The sequence below is a fragment of the Alligator mississippiensis genome, chromosome 3, assembly GCF_030867095.1.
Source record: "Alligator mississippiensis isolate rAllMis1 chromosome 3, rAllMis1, whole genome shotgun sequence".
In the NCBI taxonomy this organism is placed as follows: Eukaryota; Metazoa; Chordata; order Crocodylia; family Alligatoridae; genus Alligator; species Alligator mississippiensis.
Genome location: NC_081826.1, coordinates 285,805,213 through 285,831,812, shown reverse-complemented (window position 1 = coordinate 285,831,812; position 26,600 = coordinate 285,805,213). Strand labels below are relative to the sequence as shown.

General features: G+C 42.8%; 1 protein-coding gene across 1 annotated transcript in view; it reads right to left on the bottom strand.

The window, feature by feature from the left end:
• The window catches only part of MBD2 (methyl-CpG binding domain protein 2), a 58,057-nt gene extending 32,180 nt beyond the window's left edge, over window positions 1-25,877 (bottom strand). The window contains exons 1-2 of the mRNA XM_059725277.1: window positions 25,670-25,877; window positions 7,653-7,812 (exon numbers count right to left, since the gene is read on the bottom strand). Coding sequence (XP_059581260.1) covers window positions 7,653-7,812; window positions 25,670-25,782 — 273 coding nt within the window. The 5' untranslated portion in view covers window positions 25,783-25,877. The remainder of the gene's footprint in view (window positions 1-7,652; window positions 7,813-25,669) is intronic.
• Window positions 25,878-26,600: the final 723 nt, after the last annotated feature.

The window sequence follows — 26,600 nt, the reverse complement described above, 5'->3', positions numbered from 1 at the left end:
TTGTATTCTGAATGGTTTTAATTTTAAAATAAATTTACTTCAAGATTTAGGATTTCAGAAGATAAATGGTAGAACCTATAGCCTAGTTTCAGAATGGGGGGGGGGGGAGGAATTCACTGCACACATGTCATTGGTAAGAATAAAAACAGTATTCTGTTCTTAAATTAGTGTAGAAGAAAGTGAAATGACATCATAAATCTCAATTTCATTTTACTGAAGATGGAATACTCAGTGATTAGATTTGTTGGGATTGGGTTACTCAGATTTATTTCATAAGGGTTTGACATTTCTAATTTTCCATAAACTGGTAAAAATGCCTCTATAGGACTGGACCAATTTCTTCAGAAGTTTTATTATTAGTAATATTTTGGGTGGGAGAGAATTCAGATTAGTAGCATCTGTGACACAGAAAAGCAAATTGTTGACTTAATCTTCTCTCAAGTTTACAGTCATTAACAGTGACCTAGTTCAAATTTGATCCTAGTCATTTGCTTGGTTCTAGTAAGAGTCATGCACCTGATTTGTCCAAAGACAATGGGAGGTACTACAAGGCAAGGTGAAATGGCATACATGAGAAAGAATCAAGGGAGGGATGGAAGGCAAGAGTGATGTTCCAGGATCTCCAAGATCTAGTGTGGAGGGAGAAATTTACAAAGCCAGCAGGCCATTCAAGTCTTTGATCAGCCTGGCTCTGTACTCATGTGTGGCGTGCTAGCACAGGGCTTCTTCATTGCAGAACGGCACTGCTTTGGTTCTTCCATGCAACTATAATTCTAGGAGAGTCTCAAACACCGGGATATGAAAATTTTTCAGCTCTCCAGCATTTTTTCTGTCTGTGTTTTCAAAAGCAAAGTCCTAATTTAGCATTTTTTGTTTTCAGACTAGGAAGGTAAGACTGTATGCACAACCACACATAAAACCATGACAAGAAGGTCCTGGAAAAACAGCTCCAAAGGCTTAAACAAAATCTAAATATTTTCACCATAAAACACAAAGTATATTTTGGATTTTAAATCTTGAGACCTTTAAAACAATCATCTGCCACTTGTGACAAATAAGAGTCATTAGCAGAACACTTAAAAAACAGAGGTTTAAAAACTGCATTATAAAGTGAAAAGCTGAAGTACAAGAAACCCCTATAATTGACTCAAAGGTTGTGGTTCCAACATTGCACAATAAATAGTGTAAGTATTAAGCTATTCAGCTTCCAGTTATTTTTGGTAAAAAAAAAAAAAAAATAAGAATAAAGAATTCTATCAAATTCTTTGGTTAGGCTTCATAATAAAACTAACAGCCACCCTCTTACATTCCTTAGAATTCATGTCAGGTGTGAATTTTTGGAACTTATTTGATGTTTTAAACTCCAACATTTATAGATTTAAGACCAAAAGACCACTGTGATTATGCAGAAGTCTACATAGCACAGGCCATAAAACACTGCTATATTATTATTATTTTTTTAAGCAGTATGTCCAATATTGGACTTCTTAGCCGTTAGATCTTGTTAAGCCTATTCCTACCAGAGCAGTGGTTCCCAAACTGTGAGTTGCAACACCAAATGGGGTGAGCAACATTAGTGGATGGGGTCACGATAAATGTGCTCCTTGAGATTTCTGCGCCCACAGTGGGGTGCAGAGGTGCAGTCAAGCCAGACTAGCTCTGGGCAGAAGCTGCAGCAGGGCAGGGAGCCCCAAGCCTGCAGTTTGCACCCACGGACTTGGCTCCAGTAGTGCTGCCCGCAGGGAAGGGGATGGGGGACAGGAAGCTGGGCTCTGCGCTCCTCTCTGGCTGCAGCAGCCACCACCTCCCACGGGTGGCAGCTGGGACTCAGGTGCTGATGGGGGAGGAGGAGGGGCTGTGAAAGGGGAGTGAGGGACACCTGGGATTGTAGGGGGCCTGCAGGTTGGGAGTGAGAGGTCATGCTGAGGAAATGGGGGTCATAAGTGGGGTCACACTGAGGGAAAGTTTGTTGGGAAGCACTGTGCTAGAGAGGAGAGACCCCTATCAAGATGTCTGTGCCTCCACTCTTCTCTTCTTCCCTCAAAGCCATAAGTGATCAAGTCCTCTTTTGCAGGTCTGTTAAATAGACATAAGCAAACTGAGCTCCTTGAGTCGCTCAGTACAGAAATATGTTTACTAAACCTTTAATCATTTTTGTGGCTCTTCTCCAAACTGTCACCAATATTTTAGCAGCTTTCTTAAATAGTCGACACCAAACCAGGGCACCAAAGTCTAGCAGTAGTCTCACCAGTGCCCAAGAGAGACAAAAACTTCCCTAATCCTACTTGATACTATCCTGCTTACACATCCAGATTGCATGCAACCTTTCAGCCACAGCACCGTGCTGAAAGCTCACACTTACGCAATTTATCTAGCGTGACCTACCAACCCCCCATTAGAATCTCATACCCTATTTGGAGACTAGCATGTTTTCGTTGATTTGATCGTGTTTCATAATAAAATAGCTTAAATTTGGTGATTTTTGCATGATTAAATGTAATGTGTTTTATTAAAGTTTTAACAAAGAAATATTGATTATTGTATTAACAGATAAGGATACAGGATGAGGAGGCATTAGGAAGGATATTAGTTAGTCATCCTAGAAGCCCAATGAAGTCTTCCACCACGTTTATTTTTTTTTACTGTTCAAAAATGTATCTACCTTTTTATGCTCCCCACCTTTTTTATTATTAGTATTATTTTTTACTTAAAGAGCCTTGACTATGTAAAAACTGTCTTGCCATATTTCAAGATCAAGAAACATTACTCCATTATTTTTCTATCCAAATTATTGATAGAATACATTGCAGCAACTGTTTTAAGAACAATAAATACTGCAGACTAAATATTGATGCCAATGATGTTTCCAAAGTTTAACTGCTCCTAAGGGTATGAACAAATGACAGTCTACAGAAGCAGATCTCAAGTTGTTTCTTCATAGTCACAGCATGATATCTAACAGTAATCCAAGAGATCTCAGATTTCTTTGGCTATGCACTGCACAGTTAAGTTTTAAAAGGTGCCCACATTAATTGTTATGAACCAATAAAATGAGACCTGAAGGTAATATCCAGTGGGGAACTGACATGAATATTTTTGTTATGAACTCAGGGATTCTTGAGTCACTGCTCAAATCTAACATATTAGCAACAATTTTATTTTGTAAAGCAGCTTTGGGTAGTAAGGACTACTGCAGTATAATAATAGTCTTACATAACACATTGAACTAGAGCTATTGAAAAATAACATTTGGTCAGAAAATGCCAGCTCTTTAAGCCCAAAATCTTTTGCTCAAAACATTTCAGGTAGGACAGACATTCACTGAATCCAAGGCACTGGGACCCTGCCCGGAGCAATGCCCTACACCACTCTGACCCTGAGGCAGCCTGCCTGGCACAACCCCAGGAATTGCAGTTCTGCAGCGAGCTGCACCACAAATTCCAAGTACTCAGTCATGGAGCTGGAAACCTGAACACCTTGGCTGCGACTGAGGGAGTTTCTCAGCTCACCTGCAGGACGCCTGGAAGCCCCAGATCCAGACCTCTCGGATCTTCCAGGATCACTGCCACAGAACCAAGTCTTCCAACCTGAACATCCTGAAACGGGCTCCCCGGTTCAGTGTCTCCAGGGTAGTCCACTAAGCAGGGCTGCCAATGGAAGGGGCAAAGCCTAACAAGACTACAGGTCTTGTGCACATCTTTTGTTTGAGCAATGCCATTTTTCAGTGTTTCCAAACTAATGTTCAGATTTTTGATTCAGGGGGAATTTTGAAAAAACAAAAGTGCCTCACAAAGCAGAAAACCTGATGTTCAACCAGTCCCACCTCCAATTACAAGGAGGAAATCATAGGTATTTTGAGACTGCACGGAATCCATTCTAAGTCACGTGCCCAGTTAATAAGTATGCACATTTCAGCAAGAAATTATTTTTTTAAATACCACAGTGCATTCAATTTTAATATAAAGCGTACAAATCATATGAAATATAACATTTCAACTGAAGTTGGATAAGGAATCAATTTGGCCCTATTATTTTTAACTATTAAGTTGAGAGTACTTGGAAAAACATGGACACCGAGTATTGGTCTCTGGTTATTTTGAGAGAACATCAAGTACTCTGGCACGCTCTGCAGACAAATGCTAGCTTTGGAATTTCAGAACTTTTACATTATAAACAGACCCTTAGCGTTAGGCACTCAGATGCATACGCAAGACAATTTGTGCTTCTAACTCAAGGTCCTATTATTTAACACTTCCCCTTACACTTAGTGATACACAAAAATAATAAAAAAAAGTTAGAAAAAAAAATCTAATTTATTCCTCATTTTGAATTTTATTCTAATGACAGAAAGCCTATTTTCCCTGTTTACACCATAGACAAATGAACAAACTACATGACAATCAGTGTACTTCTGGAAGAAGCTATTACAGCCCACACACAGATACAAATATACAGAATTAAAAAAACAAAACAAAAACAACCCCCAAACACCCTCATAATTAAAATCAGAAAATGAGTAATTTTCCCATGAAAATAAAAGAGCATAATCAATTTGTACAGTATTTAAATTTTTATTTATAAGAACTAAAAACTTTTTTCTTCGAGTTACAAAGAAAGTTACAAAGTTTCTAGCCCTTGGAGTCCAGGGCAAGGGAGAACAGGATTTCTTTCTAACAGTGGTCTGAAAAACACAGCTAAAACCCAAAACTACCCAAGATCTGTGTGGGCTTCATACTTTTGCATTTTCATGGTTCTCCATTATTAGGGAGACTTTTTTCACAGTCCACTTTCTCCTAGGATTCTTTTAGCTAGTAGGTATCCTAGGCCAGGGACGAGAAACCTTTTACAAGCTGCGGGCCAGAACAACCCGGCTCTGATTAATTCACTGCATGCTGGGTGGTTTTGGTGCTGTGTCAGTAAAGGGGGAGGTTTGCTCATGTCCGTTCTAGGGCCAGGGACAAGGTTCCTTCCAAGATGCGCACAATTTAATACCATGCCACGCACTAACTTACTAATACCACGTACCCGCCCAGAGAGGAGCTGGGCTACGACGTGACATGGCAAGGCAGGGGCGGGCTCTGCCAGCATCAGGAATCGCTCTGCCGAATCGGTGCCACTCCCTGCCTTTCAGCTGCTTTCACACTGCGGAGCTGAAGCTGCCCCCCACTGGACTGGGCTACGCCTCCCTCATTCTCCCGCCTGCACGCCACAGAGGGCGTGGAGGAGTGTCAACGGAGCAGACATAGCTGAAAGCTGCCCAGCTCCAGCACAGCTCCTTGCTGTCTGGCTCTGGCACAGCTTTCCAGCTCCATGGGCTGGAGCCAGTGGTTCTGCAGGCCACATGTTGCTGAACCCTGTCGCACTAGGCAAACTAAGACAGTGGTGCTCAACCTGTGGCCAGCAGAATTGTGTCATCTACCTTGCAAGTCTCCCCACAGGTCTGGAAGTTTGGCAGCAGAGAAGCCAATTGCCACTCCTGTGCTGCATCGTGCAGAGCCCTGCAGGTTCAATGGTGTGGTCCATGGGTTTGGCCCAGTGCAGACAGATCCATCAGACAGGATTCACCACTCATTCAGCCTGTGGGCCCAGACAGGTTGAGTACCACTACTTTAAGCTATAGGTGCATCCCCTCAATTCTCTCTAACCCCACTGCCTAATTTGATTTCTTATTTTCATTTCTCTTGTCACACCTGAATTTTAAGGCCTTATCCACAGTCACTGACTGCTGCTCCTTCAACTGCTCAGGAAAAGGGAGAAAGTCTGAATTAAGATTTTGTAGTTATGCAAGTTGCTTTCAAAATGAAGATTTATGAAATGCTTATTCAGGATTAATTTTCTGGTACAGGGTTATGCTCTCATAGTCACCCCCTCCCCAAGCTGTGGATAAAGCAGAAGCCATGCATTCTGAAAAAAACATTCAAAAGTATAGATCACTTTGGAACCCTTTAGGATAAGGGACACTATCTACAGTGTAATGAAATTCCTGCAAATGGTCCAACAGATTGTTTTACTCAAATAATGAAAACGTTACAGTAGTCAGTTATTAATATGTTTGTTACAAAGCCTCAGTGAGTGAGCATAAAGGCCAAGACTTCTCAGCCAGGTTCTTCTGTGTAACTGCTATCCCTATTCCCAAACAGAATTCCTTCCTTCTTCCGGGAAATAAGGTATTACATCAGCTCCTGGGCATGTAAGTGCTCTGCTGTGCCCCACCCAGCTCTGCTCCTCTTTACATAATGCTGAGCACACAGTGAATTTCATGAAGCTCTACACTACACTAGAAGATCTGCTTTCCATTTTCCTCATTTCAGAAAATGTTGACATCTTCCTGGGTATAAAGGGAAGTGGAGGGGTGGGGAGGAGTAGCATTCTGACAGCAGGACTTGAAAGCCTTTCAAATCCTTTTCTCTTAAAAATCCCTTATCTTCTTTAAGTACAAATTATGAGATTTGGGACACTAATTAGTATTACCTGTCTAAGAAATTGAATATTCAATAGACTAGATTCCATTCTCACTTGCAACACAGCCAGCCAAAATAGTTTAAATGACTTCAAGAACATTACTCCCAATTTGTACTAAGGCAAACATCAGAATCTGGTCCAAATTTTATACACAAGATTTTGAACTCTTTACTCAGACAAAAAAAAAAAAAAATCTCACTGAAGTAGTTTCTTGCTTCTAAAACTGCAAGTAGTGGGGGTACAGAAGTCATGCCTGTGGTAAAATAATAATAAAAAAGATGAAAGCACTTATTAAAATGTAAACTATCAGCATGAAAAGTATGGTTTGTGTCTTCTGTAATGTGTCACCAAGTCTTATGTGCCACATACACCAAGTACTACATGTAGTTTACACTGGCTTTTTTCCCCCACTCACAGCCTAAATTAAATTGTTTCAATAAAAAGGGCACCTGATTTGTAGGGAAAAAAAACAAAAAAAAAACACATTGCAACTTATTTCAAAGGTCCAGTAATAAACCATTAGAAAGAATCACTATATTATACACATCCTTAACATGATCATCACCACTGTCTTTACATACTAACTATAGGAAATAATCCATGAAGCTATTAACATGCGGTATCAGTTACCTTTGCCTCTGTTCACCTTAGCCTCTTTTGGCCACCACACAAAGGAGTGCATTCCCATTACACAGATTAAGAATGACTGTGTTTGGGTGCGTGGGCTTTTAGAAGCTTTGTGCATATATTACAGAATTACCTCAAGAGACAAGCTTCCTGGCATATATGGAAATGTAAACTATTTTAGCTCAGAACAGGAAGATGAAGTAAAGATGGACAAAACAGGGTTACTCTGTTGGCATTAGCAATCACAAGGTCCTATTTAGATATTTGTCATCAGCCTATCAGATGCTGAAATATTTTTTTCCTCATATCATATATGGGCTCCAACTAACGTGTTGTTTTTGAAGTTTAACATTCTATGTCTATCCTCACTTAGCTTTTTTCCTATAGCAACAATATATTGCTGCTACTTAAAGAATTCATACCTTCACCACAACTAAAGAGTTTAAATGCATACATGTATACATCTCAAAACTAGGCTGCTTTAAGCAGAATATTGTTAAATGCTCCATATGAAAGAAAAAAAAAGTTTAGGATATACCTAAACAGTGTATTTACTGACAAACCTTATTTTGATTGAGAGAATCATTCCTTAGTCTCTGTTTGTTCTTCTGTAATTTACTGGGCATCATCTTTCCCGTTCTGAAGTCAAAACTGCTGAGATCAACAGTGTTTCCCAGGTATCTTGCCAACTGAGGCTTGCTTCTGAACTTCTTACCACTTGGACTAAAAAGAAGAAAACACTTTAGTATGTTTTGTTGTAAAGAAGGATACAACCTTGATTTCTTACAACGGGTGTCATACTTCATTCCGGAAAAGTTTCCATATCTTTATTCCATGTGGCTTGTTCACTGTCATGTCTTCATGCATTTGTTAGGGGATATTACCTCTGCCCAGTCTCATCCGTATCCAATCCCATCCTTTGTTTGGGCTCTACACTGTCTCAGGCTGACTGTCATTTGTACATTCTCTACCTTGGAAGACTACTTTAAAATGGAAATGCAACTCAAACTCAAGTATAAAACCCTACAGTGAAAGATTACACTGGGCTCAACTGTAGGAAGTCAATTTCTTAGCACAAGCCAATAGCGTGTCAAGTCAGGGCTTCAAAAAGACCACCCATTAAGGCCAATCAATCTCTGACATGCCAGGCACCTTACAGTTCTGAAGTCATACAATTCCTGCAGGTTGCGTATGAGTAAAGCATGTTAGAGCATGAAACCACCTACAGACTTCACTCACTAAGGCCAGAAGCTAGAAATAATTGAGCAATAAGCAAGCAAACAGAAAGATAAATGATGCAGAATATGAACTATGGGCAAAGATGCAACTGTTTCTCTGCACCTATTAAGAGTCAGGACCCACAGCATCAAATGATAGAAGGCTGCTTGCAACAGCATTTGGTTTAGATGCTTTATTTACAAAGTCTTGTTCTACTTGCCCCACTTGTGCTATGAAAGAAAGAAAACAGTGAATAACTTGATAATTTTGGAATGGTAGTTTTCAATAATTTTCAGAAAGAAGGTGGGGGAGCAGACTGACTTAACGAGGCTCCTGGTGAGCACAATGGTCTGGTTGAATGCACCTCTGGAAAGATCAGAATCCAAGACACTGTCTGTCGAAGGAACAGAAAAGTCTCCAAACTTAGGGAAAACACATGATTTCAGTCAGCATCTAGAAATCTGACAAAAACCCAGGTAAGAGAATCACAGAAAGTATGGCTGAAAGGGACCTTAAGAGATCATTCTAGTCCAATCTCCTGCAGGAGGCAGAATCAACCCTATCCAAATCATCCTAAGCAAATCCTGGTCTAACTTATTACTAAAATTATATTGACACTCCTATCACACAACCATAAAGCAAAACACCCTACCCTGCCACAGGAAAAGCAAAGAACAGCAGTGGCTAACGTATTACTGCAGCAAGGGTTGCTAAAGTACACTCAACAAACAGGAGAAAGAGGGTCACACCTCCACCACAAGGGAAGGCAACCCTCCCCCCAGTCTGTACCAATCTGACCATGGAAGAAAATTCCTTTGTTACTTCAAATATGGAGACAGGTCTAGCCCCAAGTGGAGAGGCAAGACCCTCTAACCAGCAACCTCTGTTTTTACCCCAGCAGAAGCATTGGCACATCCCAGTCAAAATCCCCAGCCTTGGTTATGGCCAATACCCAAAGCTTCTGAGGAAGGGAGCCTCCCCACCTGACCCCAGATGTGGAGCAACAGGGGGGCAGAGAGGAATCCTTCCCAGACCCATGTAGCAACAGCAAAATCAAGAAGCATGGAAACTACCCACAGCACAAGGCAGAGTTACTCCTAGGTCACCCTCGTCCAATGCTTATCCAACCTCTTCCTGAACATCTCCAACAATGGGGGATTACACTAAACAATAAACTCCTGGTCTGTGACATGAGCCTGCGACCCACCCACCAAAACTGATGTGGAACCTGGATAGGAACACTGTTTTCCAATCAAGGTAATAAAGATATTCCATATGAAGTACCATTTTTAAAAGAGAATAATGCAGTTTAAAAGGTAAACAACCAGATGCTGAAATTCACATCTTCAATTGATGTTTTCAACCTATTTCTTTATACAAGCAGCAAAACATTTCGGTAGCTGCCCCCAGTGTTTTTAAGAGTACAGTGCAAATGGTGAACCAAGATCTTCTGCGCTGTAAAATATGCCCCAAATTCTAGAAATTAATAGGAATATAATGACCAAGAATAAAGCATTTTATCTGAATGAATCCAACTTTGTGGAAAGCCATCTTTAATTAACCAGAAAGCCAAAGCAAATCTCTAAACTCTAAAATATGTGGAGGGAAGGAGTGGTTTTAATTAAAGGGACTGCAATCTAAGGCTAATCACCTCCAAGGATAGGTGTGGGAAAAATGGGTGCTAGGCTTGGTAAACTACAGCAGCAGTGAAAGAATACAAGTCATCCCTGTGAGTCGAGAGACCAGATTTAGTAAGTTTTCAGTCCTACAGCTGGATACTATTACTCTAATTTGGAAACAGAAGGAAACATTCGATAGAGATCAGACACAAATGTAAATTGTTTATATAGCAACTGAATTCCTCAACAAAAACAAAATATTTGTAGTACAGCAACTGTATCCCCATTTCATTTTCTCTTTGCAAAAGCTCTTAATAAAATTCAGGGTACAAGCATTTCATAATAAATGCTTATAACATTGGTAATAGATACAAAAAATTCCTATTTTTCAATTAAAATGTAAAAAAGGGTTGAATTTGCTGGCACATCCCAGTCAAATTCAACCCTTTATCGCAATTTATCCCCAGCTTTATTTATGAAACAGACCAATTATGAATGAGAGCAGGCTAGCAATCAATAGCTGAATTCTCTATGCCAAGTCCATGCTTTAATAATTAAAACCTTTATAGATTCTTTGTTTTTAGGGGATGAATCAATTATTATAGCTGTTTACTAAGCAATTCTCTTACAGAAAAGCGCTGGCAGCCCACAGTCACTTTATATAAAAGAAGTTGCAACAGTTGCATCAAAGAGTAAGTGTTTTGGATCACTGATGTGTCTTTTTTTCTGCATCATCTTCTCCTTCTGTTCCCATTTGCTGGAAATTAACCTTTACTTTCATTCAAAAATCATCCCTGTGTCCTGAGCATCATCAGTGCTAGTTTTTATCTTCAGCAGATTTGGAAAGCAGAATTTTATTTTCACTTAGGGGTTAGCCTGTGGCTCAGCCAGGTAAGTAGGGCTCCAGCACCACTGGGTGGTGGGAGGACTGGAACCCCAGAGGGGCTCCTCCAGGGGCATGGGGGGCTCCCTCCCCATCTCTGCCGGGGCAGAGGCAGCAGAGGTGGCTGCTGCTGCGCCTTGAGCCCCGCTGCAGCTGGCCACATGCAGCTCAGCTCAGCAGCAGGGACTCGCATGGCACTGGGCCCTAGCCCTGGGACAAAGCGGCGGCTGCTGCCGTGGACCGCCTGCCGCGCACAGAGCATGGGTCCCAGACAGGACTGGGCTAGGGCCTAACGCCACATTCCTTTGGCTGCTGGGTGGGTGCAGCTCATCCCACCGGTGGCAGAGAAGTGGGGTCGGGCCCCAGCCCAGCCTGGGACTCTCCTCCATTCCTGTCGCTGGGCCCCAGCCCAGCAGAGGACTCGGGGGGGGGGGGGGGGGAGGGCATGTCCCCCCAACTTGTGCTCTGGAGGCTTGAGCCCCCTTCCCCCTGCACTGCAGCACAGGTTCCAATACACATGCAGTGCATAGGGGCAGGGCAGGCATCAGTGCTGGGACTAGTCCAGTGACTCATGAGATGGACCATATGGCTCCAGGGACTAGATCTGGCCCACAGGAAGAAAAGGAGGGTTTTTAAGCTTCCCTCTCTTTGTTGAGGTACTTTGAAGATTCCACAAAGCAAATACCCAATAACTCATACTGAAGTGGGTTACCAGTAAAAAAAAAAATCACTAACAAAACCTGAGAAGTCAGGGTAGAAACAGATGAATGCCATGATCTCCCTTTCATTCCAGGCATTCAAACTCAGTAGTTAGACCATGAACACAGAATTCTGAGTTCAATTCTCCCCTCTGCCTGACAAATCCAAGAAAAGGGAAGTATCCTCCTTATCCAGGGATGAGGCAACTTAATTTGCCTCTACTGAAGCTGTTCCACTTTTTGTAGAATACCCAAAAATTCATCAAATCAGAAAGACCAAGAGCACTCATGGCTCCATAACTCAGTAAATACAGGCTATTCACATCAGAATGGGAAACTCTAAATGACTTTCTATATTTTCCACGAAACAACATTGACCTGACCACAAGTCTCCTACCATTAAAAGGCTATTGCCACCTACTCTGAATGCCTGTTGAACTAAAGGTCTTGGATGCTTAACTCCATGAAAGGACCCAGAGTTGGGAATCCAATATGGAGGGAGTCACTTACCAGCAACCAGGAGTAAGGCACCAAAATCCCACACCTCTCCAGTGCTTAAGACAAAATCCTGACCTCAGTACTTCCTATTAGCAACCGTAAGTCATTCCCTACTCCAACATGCTTTTTTTGTGACCCCCTTCTGAAGTACATTACCCTTTCTACGTACTTTATAGTGAACCTAGGCCTCTCATCCAGGCCTGAGATTCTGCTATGGAAGCCAGGCCTTTGGTGGTGGGGGGGGAGGGGGGGGGGGAGAGAGAATCAGCCCCAAGTGACTGCCCAAAGTCATACCTGAAGCCGGGACCTGAACCTGGTCTTCTGAATCCCAGATTAGCTTTCTAATCATCAAATCTTTTCTTTCACTGGCCCACCCTGGCACTTTTCCCCATAGCAGTACAAATACATTAATTTCAGTGGTGGTAGTACCAACTATACCAGCAAAGGTAAACATCTACAATTTGATCAGACTGTTTTGGGGATTCCATGATTGTTTGGCTAAAATCCCTTTGATTCTTTCCTGTAATTAAGGGAGCTTTTCAAAGCTTCCCACTGTCAAATACCTTTATTAATTCATACTGTGAAAAGCATATGATTGTGGCTATAAGCCACAGCAACTTTCCTATGGTAGTTTGGGATGTAATTTATATTTTCATTTGCATACTTCTACTCTGTAAGGGAGATGATTGAAGTGGATATCATATCCCATTCTTCAAAGTAGTGTGCATGACTGCTTACATATGCCTGATACCATGTACATGAACAGAATATTAAATTATCTATCCTGTTCTCTGTGCTTGTATAGCTCAAGCACAGGGACTACTGGAATCTGAAGCAAGGCAACCTTTCAATGCTAGGATTCAGCACAAATGCTGTCCTTCCAAGATGCTCATTCCTGGCTCTGCTACAGATTTCCTCTGTGGCCTTCTGGCAAGTCATTTCAGGTCCCTACACCTTGGTTCTTTATCAATAAATTCCAACAAAATATCCTGCTACCTCACACATACATTTTTAGGAAGAGTTCTTTTGAGCCTTTGTACATGTTCAGGACATAACAGCATTCAAACTGGGAATTCAAACATCCACATATGTAGGAAAGTCATAAACATGACTTCATAAAGGACAAAGAGACAGGTTACTATGGCTGTGCAAACCTTCGCTGGCTGTTTCATTTCAACGCTGTTTTGACTCGTTTCGAGCTCGAAACAGTGAAATCGAAATGAAACGAGGCCAGTCGAAACATTTCAAAAGTTTCTAAATGTTTTGAGTTTTGAAGCAGCAGCCAGGTAGTAGGAGACAGTGGAGAGCCAGGGTTGCGCTTCAAGCGGCTCTGCAATCCCATGTGGCTCAGCCCGGCGGGGAGCACAGCCCTGGCTCTCCCCACCTCCCGCCACCGAGCTCTGCTCCCATCAGCACTGCCAGCCCCATGGAGCTCACCCAGGCAGTGGGAAGAGCTGGCGCTCCACTCCACCTCCTGCCACTGTGCTGAGTTCCACAGGGCTGCAAGTCGCTGGGTGCTGAGCCCAGCAGATAGAGGCAGGGCGCAGCCCTGGCACTGTGTGCCACCTACCTGCACTGGGCTGCAAACCACTGGGTACTAAGCCTGGTGGAGGGTACCAGGAAGAGTCTGACAGAGCCCCCGCAGCCCTCCCAGGGGTAAGGGCAGGCTCCTGCTGCCTGGGACCAGTGCTGGGCACAGCCTGCACCCAGCACCAGGAAGATTGGTGCTGCCGCTGGCCCCAGGTGGCAGGAGCAGCCTCCTGTGATCTGGAAGGCAGATCGGGGGCCTGCCTGCACCCCCAGGAGGGCTGCGGGGCTCTGCCGGACTTCTCCAGGGGTGCATGTCCATGATCCGCCTGCAATCACAGGAGGCTGCTCCTCCTCAAGTTTCATGTTTCCCCATTATAGCCTATGGGCAAAATGTAGAAACAGCAACACTGTTTCTACAAAACAAAATGGAACAGTGCTTTCAAAACAAAACTAAACTCAAAACGAAACACCGATCCATCAAAACAGAATTCGAAGTGGAATGGTGCTGTTTTGCACAGCCCTACAGCTTACATAGCTAGGGGAGAACCAGTACAATTTGCCTTCGTGCCCACACTATACACATTGCATGCTTTTACACTGACTTCATTCATACAAATGCAGAAGAATGACTTCTTTCAGGATGCTATGACATGGACATAAGTCTGACTAAGTGCATCTTAACATGCAAATACTAATTGTGTCCAATATGAAAAATAAAAAGGCATGGACATATCAAATTGAAGTTTATATGAACAGTAGAAACAAATCTTGCAACTAGTGTATGCAAAAAGAATTTTCCCAACATTCAGAAACCCAATCTTACTAAGAGATACATTGGTGTCTAAAAAAGCCTTGATAGAAGTTAGCTATTTATTAGGCTGTGTTTACTTCGCTTACTGACAAACACTGAATTTGGTGTAGCCCTACTTAAAGACTTAAATTTATATTGGGCATGTGCTGACATCTGAAGTACTCACCTCCAGTTGGAGTTTATCAACATGGCCAATTAAAAAGCAAACACACCCCCAAAATGGTTACCAGCAACGTCTAAAATACAATTTTGAGTAATTTCACAATTTACTTGATCAATACTAAATAGTAAAGATATTTTCCCTCACAAGCTGTATGAGTATATATGCATGCATGCATAATATAAAATGGAGGGGGGGGACTATACATATACATACTCCTCAGAAGCCAACTGACCTGTGCAGAAGTGATGCAAATTAAATTTCACAGTTCAATGAAAATCCATGATACAAAGTTATAGGTAGGGCTGATAACTCTGCCTATTGTGTTTGCCACACACTTCCACTTTAAGACCCTGTTTTTAAGTTGCTTATATCACTTTGCCAGACTATAACCATGTGGACTGATTTTTAAAAAAAAAAAAAAAGTGTCTTTTTCAGGCTAATTTTTTGGAAAAAATTCAGTGACAATAGTTTAGCAAGGAGAAATGATTTTGTTTTGTTCACGTTTAAGACTTCTAGTGCCTCCTGAAGCTCCTTCTGCTTTGAAGCAAGGATTTGAAGTTTGTCAGAAGGTAAGTTTTGTGTCAGGGATATGTATTTTGCCACCTCCATGAATATATATGCAGATTTGGGAGACTTAGAAGCTTTTAGGGGAAGGAAAGGATTGCAATCTTCATATGTTCAAATTTTACAGTTTAATAGCCAACACCTTTAAAGACATTTAATGTGCACAGAGTATGCTCCATTCCTTCACAGATCCAGGTATTGGCCATCCATTAATTTGTTATCCTCAATGAGCAACTCAGCTCCCACACTCCAGGCTTATGACTCTGGATATTCCCTGCAATTACTATTCCTAATGGATCTGGACCAATCCCTGGAAATGAAAATGCAGAACTTATCTTTCCTGTGCTTCTAGTGAACATCTCTGCTGGCACTCCCACAGTATGGAAAACAAAGTCATTTAAGTCAAATGTAGAGGGTACAAATGCTGGACTTGAGGAGGATCAGGAGCAGATCAGGACAAGGAAATCTGAAGACCAGGTGTGCAAGAGCTTGGGATTTAATGGGGGTACAGATGGAGGTGGCACAGACCTGTTGCCTGTGGGACTGGACAATGAGCATACACAACAAGCTGATAGACTGGGACAAGGAAAGCAAAACTGGAATTTAAAAAACCCCAAAAACCTAAGGAGGAAGACTAGAAGAAGCTATAAGGAAAGGAGATACAGACCAAGCAAAAATAGGACTAAGGGCAAGGAAGACAGAACTGCAGCAGTAGCAGAGAGAAGGTTAGTGAGGAGTCAAGCTTGGTAGGAACCAACAGAACTTGTGCCCTCTACTGCACAATCCCCTCCATAGTCTGGATTGATACGCAAGATAAGTGAAGTCCACCATGCTTCTAGTGTCTGTGAGTATCTGTGAAATAACTGTGGCTAAGTCTCGCTCATCCTCCTATAGTGTTGGTTCACACAGAAGTAGCGGGGTGTAATTTTCTATTAGTTGCTCTTAACTCAAACAACAGGGATTTATTTCATAGATATTAGGGCTGGAAGGGACCTCAGAAGATCATCGAGTCCAGCCCCCTGCCCAAAGGGCAGGAAGTCAGCTGGGGTCATAGGATCCCAGCAAGATAAGCATCCAGTTTCGTCCTGAAGGTGTCCAATGAAGGCGCTTGAACAACCTCCAGTGGCAGGCTGTTCCAGACCTTGGGGGCTCGGACAGTAAAGAAATTCTTCCTTATGTCCAGCCTGAAACGGTCTTGTAGTAGTTTGTGACCATTCGACCTCGTCATCCCTTGGGGTGCTCTGGTGAACAAATGTTCCCCCAGATACTGGTGCTCACCCCTGATAAACTTGTAGGTGGCCATCAGATCACCCGAGCCTGCACTTTTCCAGGCTAAAGAGCCCCAGGGCTCTCAGCCTGTCATCGTAGGGTCTGCTTCCCTGACCTCTGATCATGCGCGTGGCTCTTCTCTGGACTCTCTCAAGCTTCTCCACAACCTTTTTGAATCGTGGAGCCCAAAACTGGACGCAGTACTCCAGCTGCGGCCTCACTAAGGCCGAGTACAAGGGGAGAATGACGTCCCGGGATTTGCTTGAGAAGCATCTATGGATGCAAGCCAGTGTTTTGGTCACTTTACTAGCCGCCTCACTGGTCACAGGACACCATGATGAGTGACTTCCATCAAATACTACCCTCTGGGTCCGACCCCGGAGCCAATTTTCCAGCCAGTGGATCGTGGAGGACCCAAGGCGACAATTGGCCAGTTTCTCCAAGAGGCGATTATGGGAAACCAGATCGAAGGCTTTTTTGAAGTCAAGATATATGACATCAATCTCTTCTCCCTTGTCCAGGTGATAGGTCACCTGGTCGTAGAAGGAAATGAGATTGGTCAAGCAAGACCTACCCACAACAAACCCGTGCTGGCTATCCCTTAAGATGTTGACGCTGGCCAGTCCATTAAGGATGGCCTCTTTAATAAACTTTTCTAAGATCTCCTCTGGGATAGAAGTCAGGCTAATGGGCCTATAGTTAGCCGGATCCACTTTCCTCCCTTTCTTGAAGACAGGCACCACATTGGCCTTCTTCCAGTCTTCAGGCACTACACCAGAGCGCCAAGAGTTTTCAAAGATCCGCGCTAGAGGCTGGGCTATGATGCTCGCCAGCTCCTTGAGTACCCTGGGGTGAAGATTGTCAGGGCCGGCTGACTTGAAGGTATCCAGCTTCTCAAGATGTTCCTTCACAAAGTCAGCATTAATGGAGGGCAGGGGATCACCCTCACCTGGACTTCCCGGCCCTGTAGCGGGCATGGGCGTCCCATGGGGCTGATGAAAGACTGACGCAAAGTACCTATTTAATAGGTTGGCTTTTTCCTGGGCATCAGTTGTCAGTTGCCCCATCTGGTTCAGCAGGGGTCCAATCCAAGCCTATTGATGAATTACATGGGTGTCAAGAGGAGGCCAAACTTTTTGAGATTGTTGCAGGGAGAAGGGGAGCAGAGGGAAAGCAATGAGAAGTTGGGGAAGGGGGTGATCATGAAGAAAACATAATTAAGGGTGCAAAGTCAAGCTCTCAGGATGCTTTAGGACTGTGCAACAAGGGAGGTGGTTGTTGCCAGGAATCCCACTGTCTCTGTTACAGAAGTAGGAAGGTGCACATTAAAATAAGGCAGGGGGCAGCAGGAAGAGAGATGGAATGTCTTGAAGTGAAGCCACCAGAATGCTGCCCTGTAGGATTAGATTTTATCCCTGTCTTTGTCACAACATATAATCACTCTTGGCAGCTCAGCCATATTTAATTTCCCCATAGGTGACAACTAATCAAATGTTCCTCAGTTTCTTGGTGCCCCAATCAATACCCTAGGGCTGAAAAGCACAAGTGCCGAGGTGCAAATGAAGCCAACAGGAACTATGCATCTCTCACCCGTGATCTCTGTCCCCATTTCCCCCGCCCCTCCCCACACCTTCAGAAGGTTTTGTGAAGATAAAATGTCATTTGAGAAGTAAAGAATTACTACAGTACTATAATGGTGACTACCACAGAAGAGCCCATGAGGAAAGGAATAATGTTATCTTCAACACTGGGCTTGAATTATGTGTAGAATTCAATGCAGAGTGCCAAGCATTAAAATAGAAATAAAATTAATGGCTGAAAGTGCTCATTAAAATGAACAGTATGCTAAAAATCAAGCAGAGGTCCTGTGCAAGTCTTAAGAGGAACGCATAGTGACCAACAAAAGATGGAATTAAGGTTGCAAACACAACCTTCTTTCCGACATGTCCTAAACTTTTGAGTTTTCAACTTTACAAGCAAAATGCTGTTTAACTTCAATATTGTGGGTCTGATGTGACATTTAGGTTTTACTGTGGCCTAGGAAGGAAACTGGTTTGCTCAGATAATCAGACTTCTATTCAATTGTTGGAAATGGGGATGGCATTACAAACATTTGCTCTGCATTTGGCTAAAACTGCCCTTCTGTACACAAACTCTAATTTATTGAGTCTCCATTTCTATAAATCACCTCATGAATGGTATAACATATGGACATGCTTTCATACCTTTAAAATCAGTTCAGAAAAGTTCAACATACCTTGTAAAAAGCAAGCATAATTTTATACAACTCTGTTCTATTCTATGATTGTTTATCATTCTCTGCTCTAAACTGCTGCATTAAGTCATAGGGTTTCAATGGGTTATTCTCTTGATTTGTATTGAATTTTAAACTATTTGTAAAATTGCTTCTCAGTCTACAAGGTTCTGTTTCGGATCAAGAGCAAGCTGAAGTCAATCTGATCAAGCTTGTGAAAGAGTGAGAAAAAAACATCATTGAGAAGAACAGAGTGCAGGCAACAAAAAGAGTCTAATATTCTAAAACTAAAGATAGGAGACAGCTACAAGAAGCCTAGAGACTGATTAGAAATCCCAATATTATGGAGTCCCTGCACAACCTGAAAACCTCATAGATAATAAGGACAACTACATTCAACTACCTCAGCTGTCAAGTTTTTAAAAAATGATGAATTCACCAGATTCCAGACAGGTTTTCTTGACTACAGTTTTGAAGAACAAACTAGTGCAAACTTTATCATTTACACACTCTAAAGACATTCACTGCCACAAAAAACTTTAAGTCACACACGGAAGACTGAACACACTATAAATTTACCAGTTTAATATGGTTTCTCTATTACACACACACAGAAGTGAGTTTTTTTTAAGCATCGAAAGGACAGTCCGAAGGGATTTGAAGCATGAGATGGTGATGGCTTGACACGCTAGGAAAGAGGCCATACCTCAAACTGAAAACAGCATAAAAATGAACTCCCCCATCTATTAACAAGTGGTTGAGGCTGGCATTTCTAGACAACTGAACAAGGCAGAATAGAGGAAAATATCCAAAGATTTAGGCCCCACTTCTTCCATGTAAGTAGCGTCCCTGTATCTATAAGAACAAAGGGGTTTACAAGATTGAGCCGTTAGTTAATGGCAAATGAGCCAGTGGTAATTGCATGTTTATGTCTATTAAAAAGATATATACAGCACTTTTGAAGCGCATTTTTATGGGAGTGGAGAAGCAAAGAATTAAATTGATCCTAATGTTGTTGGAAACTTCTAACAGTTTGCTTTACTATCAAACCACAAAACAAACATTTGGAAGCAGCTTAGAAATTACATCTGACCAGCACATGTGCCTATACTAAAGAAGCTTCCATAGTTTCACTTAAAAACCTATTAGAATCTACTAAAAAGGGTGTTTATCCTGTTCTGGAAGTGGCACTTTCATTTCAAATAGCAGGAGTAAGCTACTACTTGGTTTTGAAATAGCTGTTTCTTCAAAAAGAAAAGACGCAGCAAGCAATAATGTATTATTTTTCTGTGCAATGCTTTTGAGACAGAGTTTAAGAAACAGTTCTAAAACGCTTAAAGCTTCCTCTACCCTAGGAGGATTTTGCTAATAGAGAAAAAAGAAACTAGCTTACAAATTCAGAAACCTGAGTTCAAGTCCCTTCCTCACCACAGACTTCCTGTGTGACCCTGGGCAGGCCGCCTGCAGCAGATCGATCTCGCCTTTGCAGCGTTCTCAAAAGCACCACTGACAAACACACTCCAGCTACCTGCTCCCACCGCACACACCAAACCCAGAAAGAATACACTGAGGCTGCTCTACAGTTGCCCACTTTGGCCGGTCTCAAGAGTTGTGCTTCAGCCATGCTCAAGAGTGGTAGCAGCTTCACTACCTTGTTTCTGAGGTCAGCACAAGAGGAGCAGGGTATGTGCAAGAGACTCTAGAGGCAGAACAGATAGTCTTCATCTCTTCCTGTGCCTCAGTTCCAGCACACAAAATGGGCACAGTAGTTTATTTCACCCTCACAGGGGCACTTTGAAGATGCATGTTTTGAAAAAGAACAAAGCGTTCAAATACTACAATCATTGTGGCCAGATGTGCTCAGCATAGTTTAATTTTTCCTGGTTGAGTTAAATGGCAATCCCCTCTTCCCCAATTTGAATGCAGTTCCTCAAACCACCATAACCTATACTAGGACTCATTATATAGACATAATAAGTCAGTTTAAAGCACACACACATGCTATTAGGAGTCATCATATGGTCCTATATCTTCACCTTCAGTAAACTTTCATTTTTCAAAGTATAAGAGAACTAAAAAATGTCTTCAAAGTGCTATACCACAAGTCTCCAGAATTCAATAGACCTGATGACTAAGTTGCTATGCTTCTTAGCAGGAGGCCTTTTCTTCTTAGATGTCTAAATAACTAGTTCCCTCCTCATCCTCATATGATACAAACTGATCATCTGTTTTATGGTATAATCAGCATAGCCACAGAGTCCACATGATCTTGCAAACATAAAATGTCACTCAGACCTCTAGCACTCTACAGTGAGCGTAAACATCTAAATAATTCAAGCAACTGATTTTCTCACTGTCCCAAAACAAATAATCTGTTGCCTTATTTCAAGCAATCCTAATGATTTATTTTAGGAAAAAAAATCTCAATATATAAGAACAATTTCCATAAGACTATTAATATGGACATATTGAGACATGCATCTCACATATCTAGCCATTCAGAAAGTTACCTGAAGCACAGGTTTAGGAGTTTAAAGTGTATGTTTACTCTGGGAATCTTGGCTTTCCATATTTCCTATCTTTGTTGCTATACGTCTGGTCTCACAGATTCTTTTACCAAATATATTCAGTTTGCAAATAAATGGTGGAGTAGCTTGTATTTTATTAGCCTCCAAACTCAGCCCGGGTTACAAAAGAACTAGTTTTTTCTTCCTATGCATCATCACTGGAAGTCCTGTAGGTCTCATTAAACTCTCAGTGACACCTGTTTAACCCCATTATCCTCAAGTAGTGACACCCGTGTAAACCCATTTCTTTGAAGGAGTAGAAATGAAAGTAAATTCTCCTCCAGAAGTATATTTGCATTAAGGAAGATTGGACTCTAAAAATACAAAGGTTGTGGATCTGTTGAGCCATTAATAAGCAATCACTTTAAAGAGCATAATCAAACACTAACTTTACTTGGCTACAGTCAGCCCGGAAACTTTCTGTTATAAAATATGGCTAAACATACAAGATTAGATGCATGCTATCTATCACAAGAGGCATAAGAAAAATCAGTCTGCAGCTAATTACCAAGATTACCAACACAGTGTATGCTACTATTTAACTATTCTTTTTAAAAGAGCCACAGCATCTTTCACCCTCTAAATGTATTTAGCCCAAAGTAGTTTAACTTGCTGGATCAAAACAGATTTTCCTTTTATTTTAAATTATTGTGATTACCTGGTGAAACTGAACAAAGATGCAGTGCCGTGTTGATGTAAAGATGCCATGCCTCAAGTTTTAAAACATATTTTTGATTTTGCATGAGTAGTCCCTATCAACTTCAAAAGTATTCAGGTTGAATATTCAAGTAATATATGCACAAATGCTATATGTTTCATAGTAGCTAGGTGCAAGATCAGGACCTAAGACAGAAAATCAACTGAGTGCCAACTGCATTCTCTGTACTACTTCCCTTCCCCCCCCCTTTTTTTTAATAAAATCAACATCATCTATCCCCATTGATCTTAAACAAAAAATGTATGCCTGCCCTAAGAAATTCAAGTCAACTTATTTCTTCTTTCCTCTATTTTAAACACAATCATGGTTAACATCTACTGATGTCTTCAAACTGATTCTTTTAAAGTACTTGACAAATATTATTTAATTACCAGAACACTTCCATGAAATCAACATTATTAGATATGGAAAAACTGAGGTGTAAAAAGGTTATATGACTCACTAAAGGACATAAAGCAAATGACTGAAAGGAAGCTACTTTTCCTGACATAAGTTATTACTCAGTCTTTTTAACCCTCTGAAATAACAAAACTGGGAGTCACGAGTTGTCTGGTAAATTTTTACATTTAAATTTGTGGTAATTTTGCAAAAGATATGCATTACTCCTGACAGTCCTGGAATAAGTCCTAATGTTGAACCAGTTGTTTCAGCTACTTTCCCACGAAAAAAAGACAGAATGTTGGAGGCAAAAATGATAAGATCAGATCCCTCCATATCTTCGCTACAAGGTAGCGATAAAACATTTTAACATTGTTTCCAACATGAACAAAAAAGCAACCTCCCCCACAACTTTTTTCTGGAGACTAAACAATCTTAAAACCTGTTATACAGTATAGCATTTGCAAAGCACTCCCTCTACCTCACTCAGATTTTGAATAAATGCCCTAAAACAGAGGTTGCCAAACTTTTTCTTATTGCATACCCTCCCTTCTAGATTTACCAGCTGCCTGCGTGCCCCTACAATAGGCGTGGGCAAAATGTGGCCTGCGGGCCATATGTGGTCTGCCAGGCCACTCTATCCAGCCCACAGGGCCCCTAAAAAATTTAGGGAATTAATATTTATCTGCCCTGGCTGCCTGTCATGCAGCCCTCAATGACTTGCCAAAACTCAGTAAGTGGCCCTCCGCCCAAAATAATTGCCTGCCCCTGCCCTACCAGCATGTTTTATATTTTAACCCCTTAAATGCCAAGTATGAAAATTAAATCTGTCATTACACAATTTCTCCTATGTACCTCCCACAGATGTCTTGTGTACCCCCAAGGGGTACACATACCAGTTAGGGAACCCCTTCCCAAGACTGTAGCATTTTATATACTATGTACCTCAGTAAGGCTAATTGGTATCATATCTAAAGAAGGGGCAAACAATGTCCTACACAATATAAGTAGTTGTTCTACATGATCATCAAATTCCTAAACCACATTGTATCAGGATTGCCTTACAATATTTAAATATCAAATTCACACAAAGTGGATTCCCAAATGTAAATCATGTGGACTGCAACATATTTAAATCTTGCAAGGGCTCCATTCTACCTACCTATATGTATTTAGTCTTCATTGTTAACTGATGTCTTTTAAAAAATGTTCTTGCTTTTTCTTGCCAATAAAAAAAAAAGAAGCCTACAATTCTGCAGCTGAGCACACAGACTTAATAGATCACACATCTCACTGCAAAATTGGGACTAAAAACTCATAGACTAACGTGCATTTCAATTAACATTTTCAATCCATATTTTAAATAAAGAAAAAGTATTAAGACTCCAGACTTCTAAGAAGGTAAGTACAAGACTAAACAAGTAAGTAGTGCAATTAAGTATATCCGCAATTAACTGGTCATATAATAGGCATCTGTAATCATGTAGTCTGAGGGAGAGAATTATCGATATTAATGATGATGATGGTGGTGATAATAATTAAATCCACCTATTAAAATTATATCAAATCAGGAATGAATGTCTTGCTCCAAAATCTCTAGACAGTGGTCTTATGTAGAAAATGTATGTGCAGACCCTACAACCAAACATGACCTATTCAGAAAACCAGAATCAGATCATGGGCCCTCAGGTTTGAGCTTTTTGACTGGCTTCGTAAAAAGAAGGCACTGCAGCAAGAAGGAGCTGATGCAAAGGGCTAACAGCAATGACAGATGCTACCCAATCATGTGCCACCATATTAGCATACGGTTAGTAGCTCAAGTCAAACAAAGGCAGTAATACAAAAACAATAGCAAATGAAACTCCCTCATAAAGGTTTTGAATGAGATTTATTTTTAAAACCTAATGGAAATCAGTGTTCCTTTTCCACCTAAATACGCACACTGCTGGCTCTCTTCTTTTGCTTAGTGTTAATGCAGAAGTCAACTGATCCTGTATAAAATGCTGACATAAGGTGATTTCTAAATAAACAGAAAGATGATAGGAGATGTGTAGTCTCTCTTACTACTCCTTCCCCTTCTCCCCTCTCCCCCAACACACACGCTGTTAAAAAGAGAAAAGCTTTAAATGCTGTCAGTCAGTTAAAAGAAAGCCAGGACCCCACCTCTGTCCCTACCCTCAATTAAAAACACTACTTAAAACTTTGAGAGAGGCTTCAGGTGTGACTCATTACACACATCTATAAATGTCTGTGCCTAGGATGTTGGTCATAGCAGAAGAGTTTCCTGACACTGGCAGGCTGGACTTGCAACAGTGTCCGCTAAAGCCAAGGTATCGAGCTTTGAAGAGTACTTCCTTTCCCTGCCGAAAAGCAAACTAACTCGTGCTTCTTATTTCCAAGGAAGCAAAGGAAAAAATGGAAGGCAATATGAAATATTAGTCATTTTTATCTTGGAATGATTTTGCTGGTAATAACTAACACATACATCCACAATGGCAAGACTTTCTGTTTCCACATCTTCCTAACTTGCAAAAGTTTTAATTGTTCTGCGTAAAAGTAAGCTTGACACTTTAGCTCAGCTCCTTTTTTGTTTTTGTTTTTTTGAGCTGCTGCGGTAAAAATAACGAATGCTTCACACTGCAAAAATACCTCCATTCATTCTGCGAGTCGAAGGTTTCGTTTTTAAAAGAAAAAAAGACTGATTTTTTTTCCCCCATCCTATTCAAGAGACAGGAGTTTGTGACTCGCCTTTCCTAGGAAGTAGTTAGCTGCGTTCATCTGAAGTGAGTCAGATCTGCACCTTTATAGACTAGCCAAATCAGATTTTTCTTAATGACTCCTATTCAAATAAGATGCAAGACAGCCTATACAAAAATGATATACATCTTATTTAGTTAACCATTTACTGGAAGAGTTGTCAAAGTTTCCCCGCCCCCCCCATTGCCAGAAGGAATTTTTTGGGGTTTTTTTTTTTTTAATTCCCTATGGCCTCTTGCCAGAAGGAAGGAAAAAAAAAAAAAAAAAAAAAAAAGCTATTCTGGTGATTATCTGCAACAAACCTGCACTTGCTCCTCCAGCCTGGTACAAAGATCTGGAGGAAGCACATGGGTTTGGGGGACCTTATCCTGCGGCAAGTTTCCACGCGGGCGTGCGGACCCTAACTGACTGCAGCGGGGTCCGCACACAACCAGCCTGCGAGAGGCCTGGGGGTGCCACCCTAGGCATCCTCCCCTGGGCCGCAGGAGCGGGATGCAGCAGAGGGCTTGGCCCGCTCCTCCGCCACCAAACACCGGCTCTCTTATTTTTCTGTCTTGGAGGCTGGGGGGGGAGGGGGAGGGGGAGGGGGGGCTGCCCAGGCCGAGGCCCGGGGCGGGGGTGGGGGCGGCCCGGGGGGCGGCAGGTGCGGGTACCTGAAGTAGTAGACATCGCTCTTGCCAGCGCTGAGGCCCGACTTGCGGATGACCTCCTCCTTCTTCCAGCCCGGGGGCAGCGCGGGGCAGTCCATCCTGCCGCGCTTCTCCATGCACCGGGCGCGCGGCCCGAGGCGGCGCGGGGAGGGGAAGGGGCTCCGCCGGCTCCTCCTCCGCCTCCTCCTGCCCCTCGGCGTCGTGGCGGCGCCGGGCCGGGCCGGACCAAGCCGGGACCCCCCTGGCGATGGCGGCCGCGGCGCTGGTCGGCGCCAGGAGCCCGGGCTGCGCGCGCAGCCTGCTCGCCCGGCCGCCGCTTCCGTAACTGAGCCGCGGAACCCGAGTCATCGGCGTTCCGCGCCCGGTCATAGAGCGCGGCCCGCCGGGCTAGAGCGCCCCGCCCCGACCATAGAGCGGCGGCCCGGCGGGGCAGAGCGGCGGCCGGCGGGAGGAGGGCGCGCCTCGCGCCAGGGGCCGCACGTGCGGGGAGGGTCCGCTCGGCTCTAGTGCGGCTGCGCGGGGCAGAGTCGGGGTCTTGCGAGAGGGACAGCGGGATCAGGCGCGCACACATACTGTGCACGGTCCCTCACGCGCGCGGACGTGACACAGACACGTGACGCTCCAGGGACGCGCCACAATGCACGGCGGGACGGCACAGGCGGCGTGCGATGGTGCGCGCGCAATGCGGAGCACCACACCGCACACCGCAGTGCGCGTGAGCTGCTCAACGTGCGCACGATTCACACACGCACGCGCGCGCTGTATATGACCCCCTTAAAATACACAGCGCACAATGCAGGACCCCACACAATTCGCACGTGCACACACACACGCACACACACTGTATATGACCCCCCTCCAGATACACGACGCCACACACGAGGCACACCACGACACAGACCACCGTACACACGCTGCGAGCTGTGCCCTACAG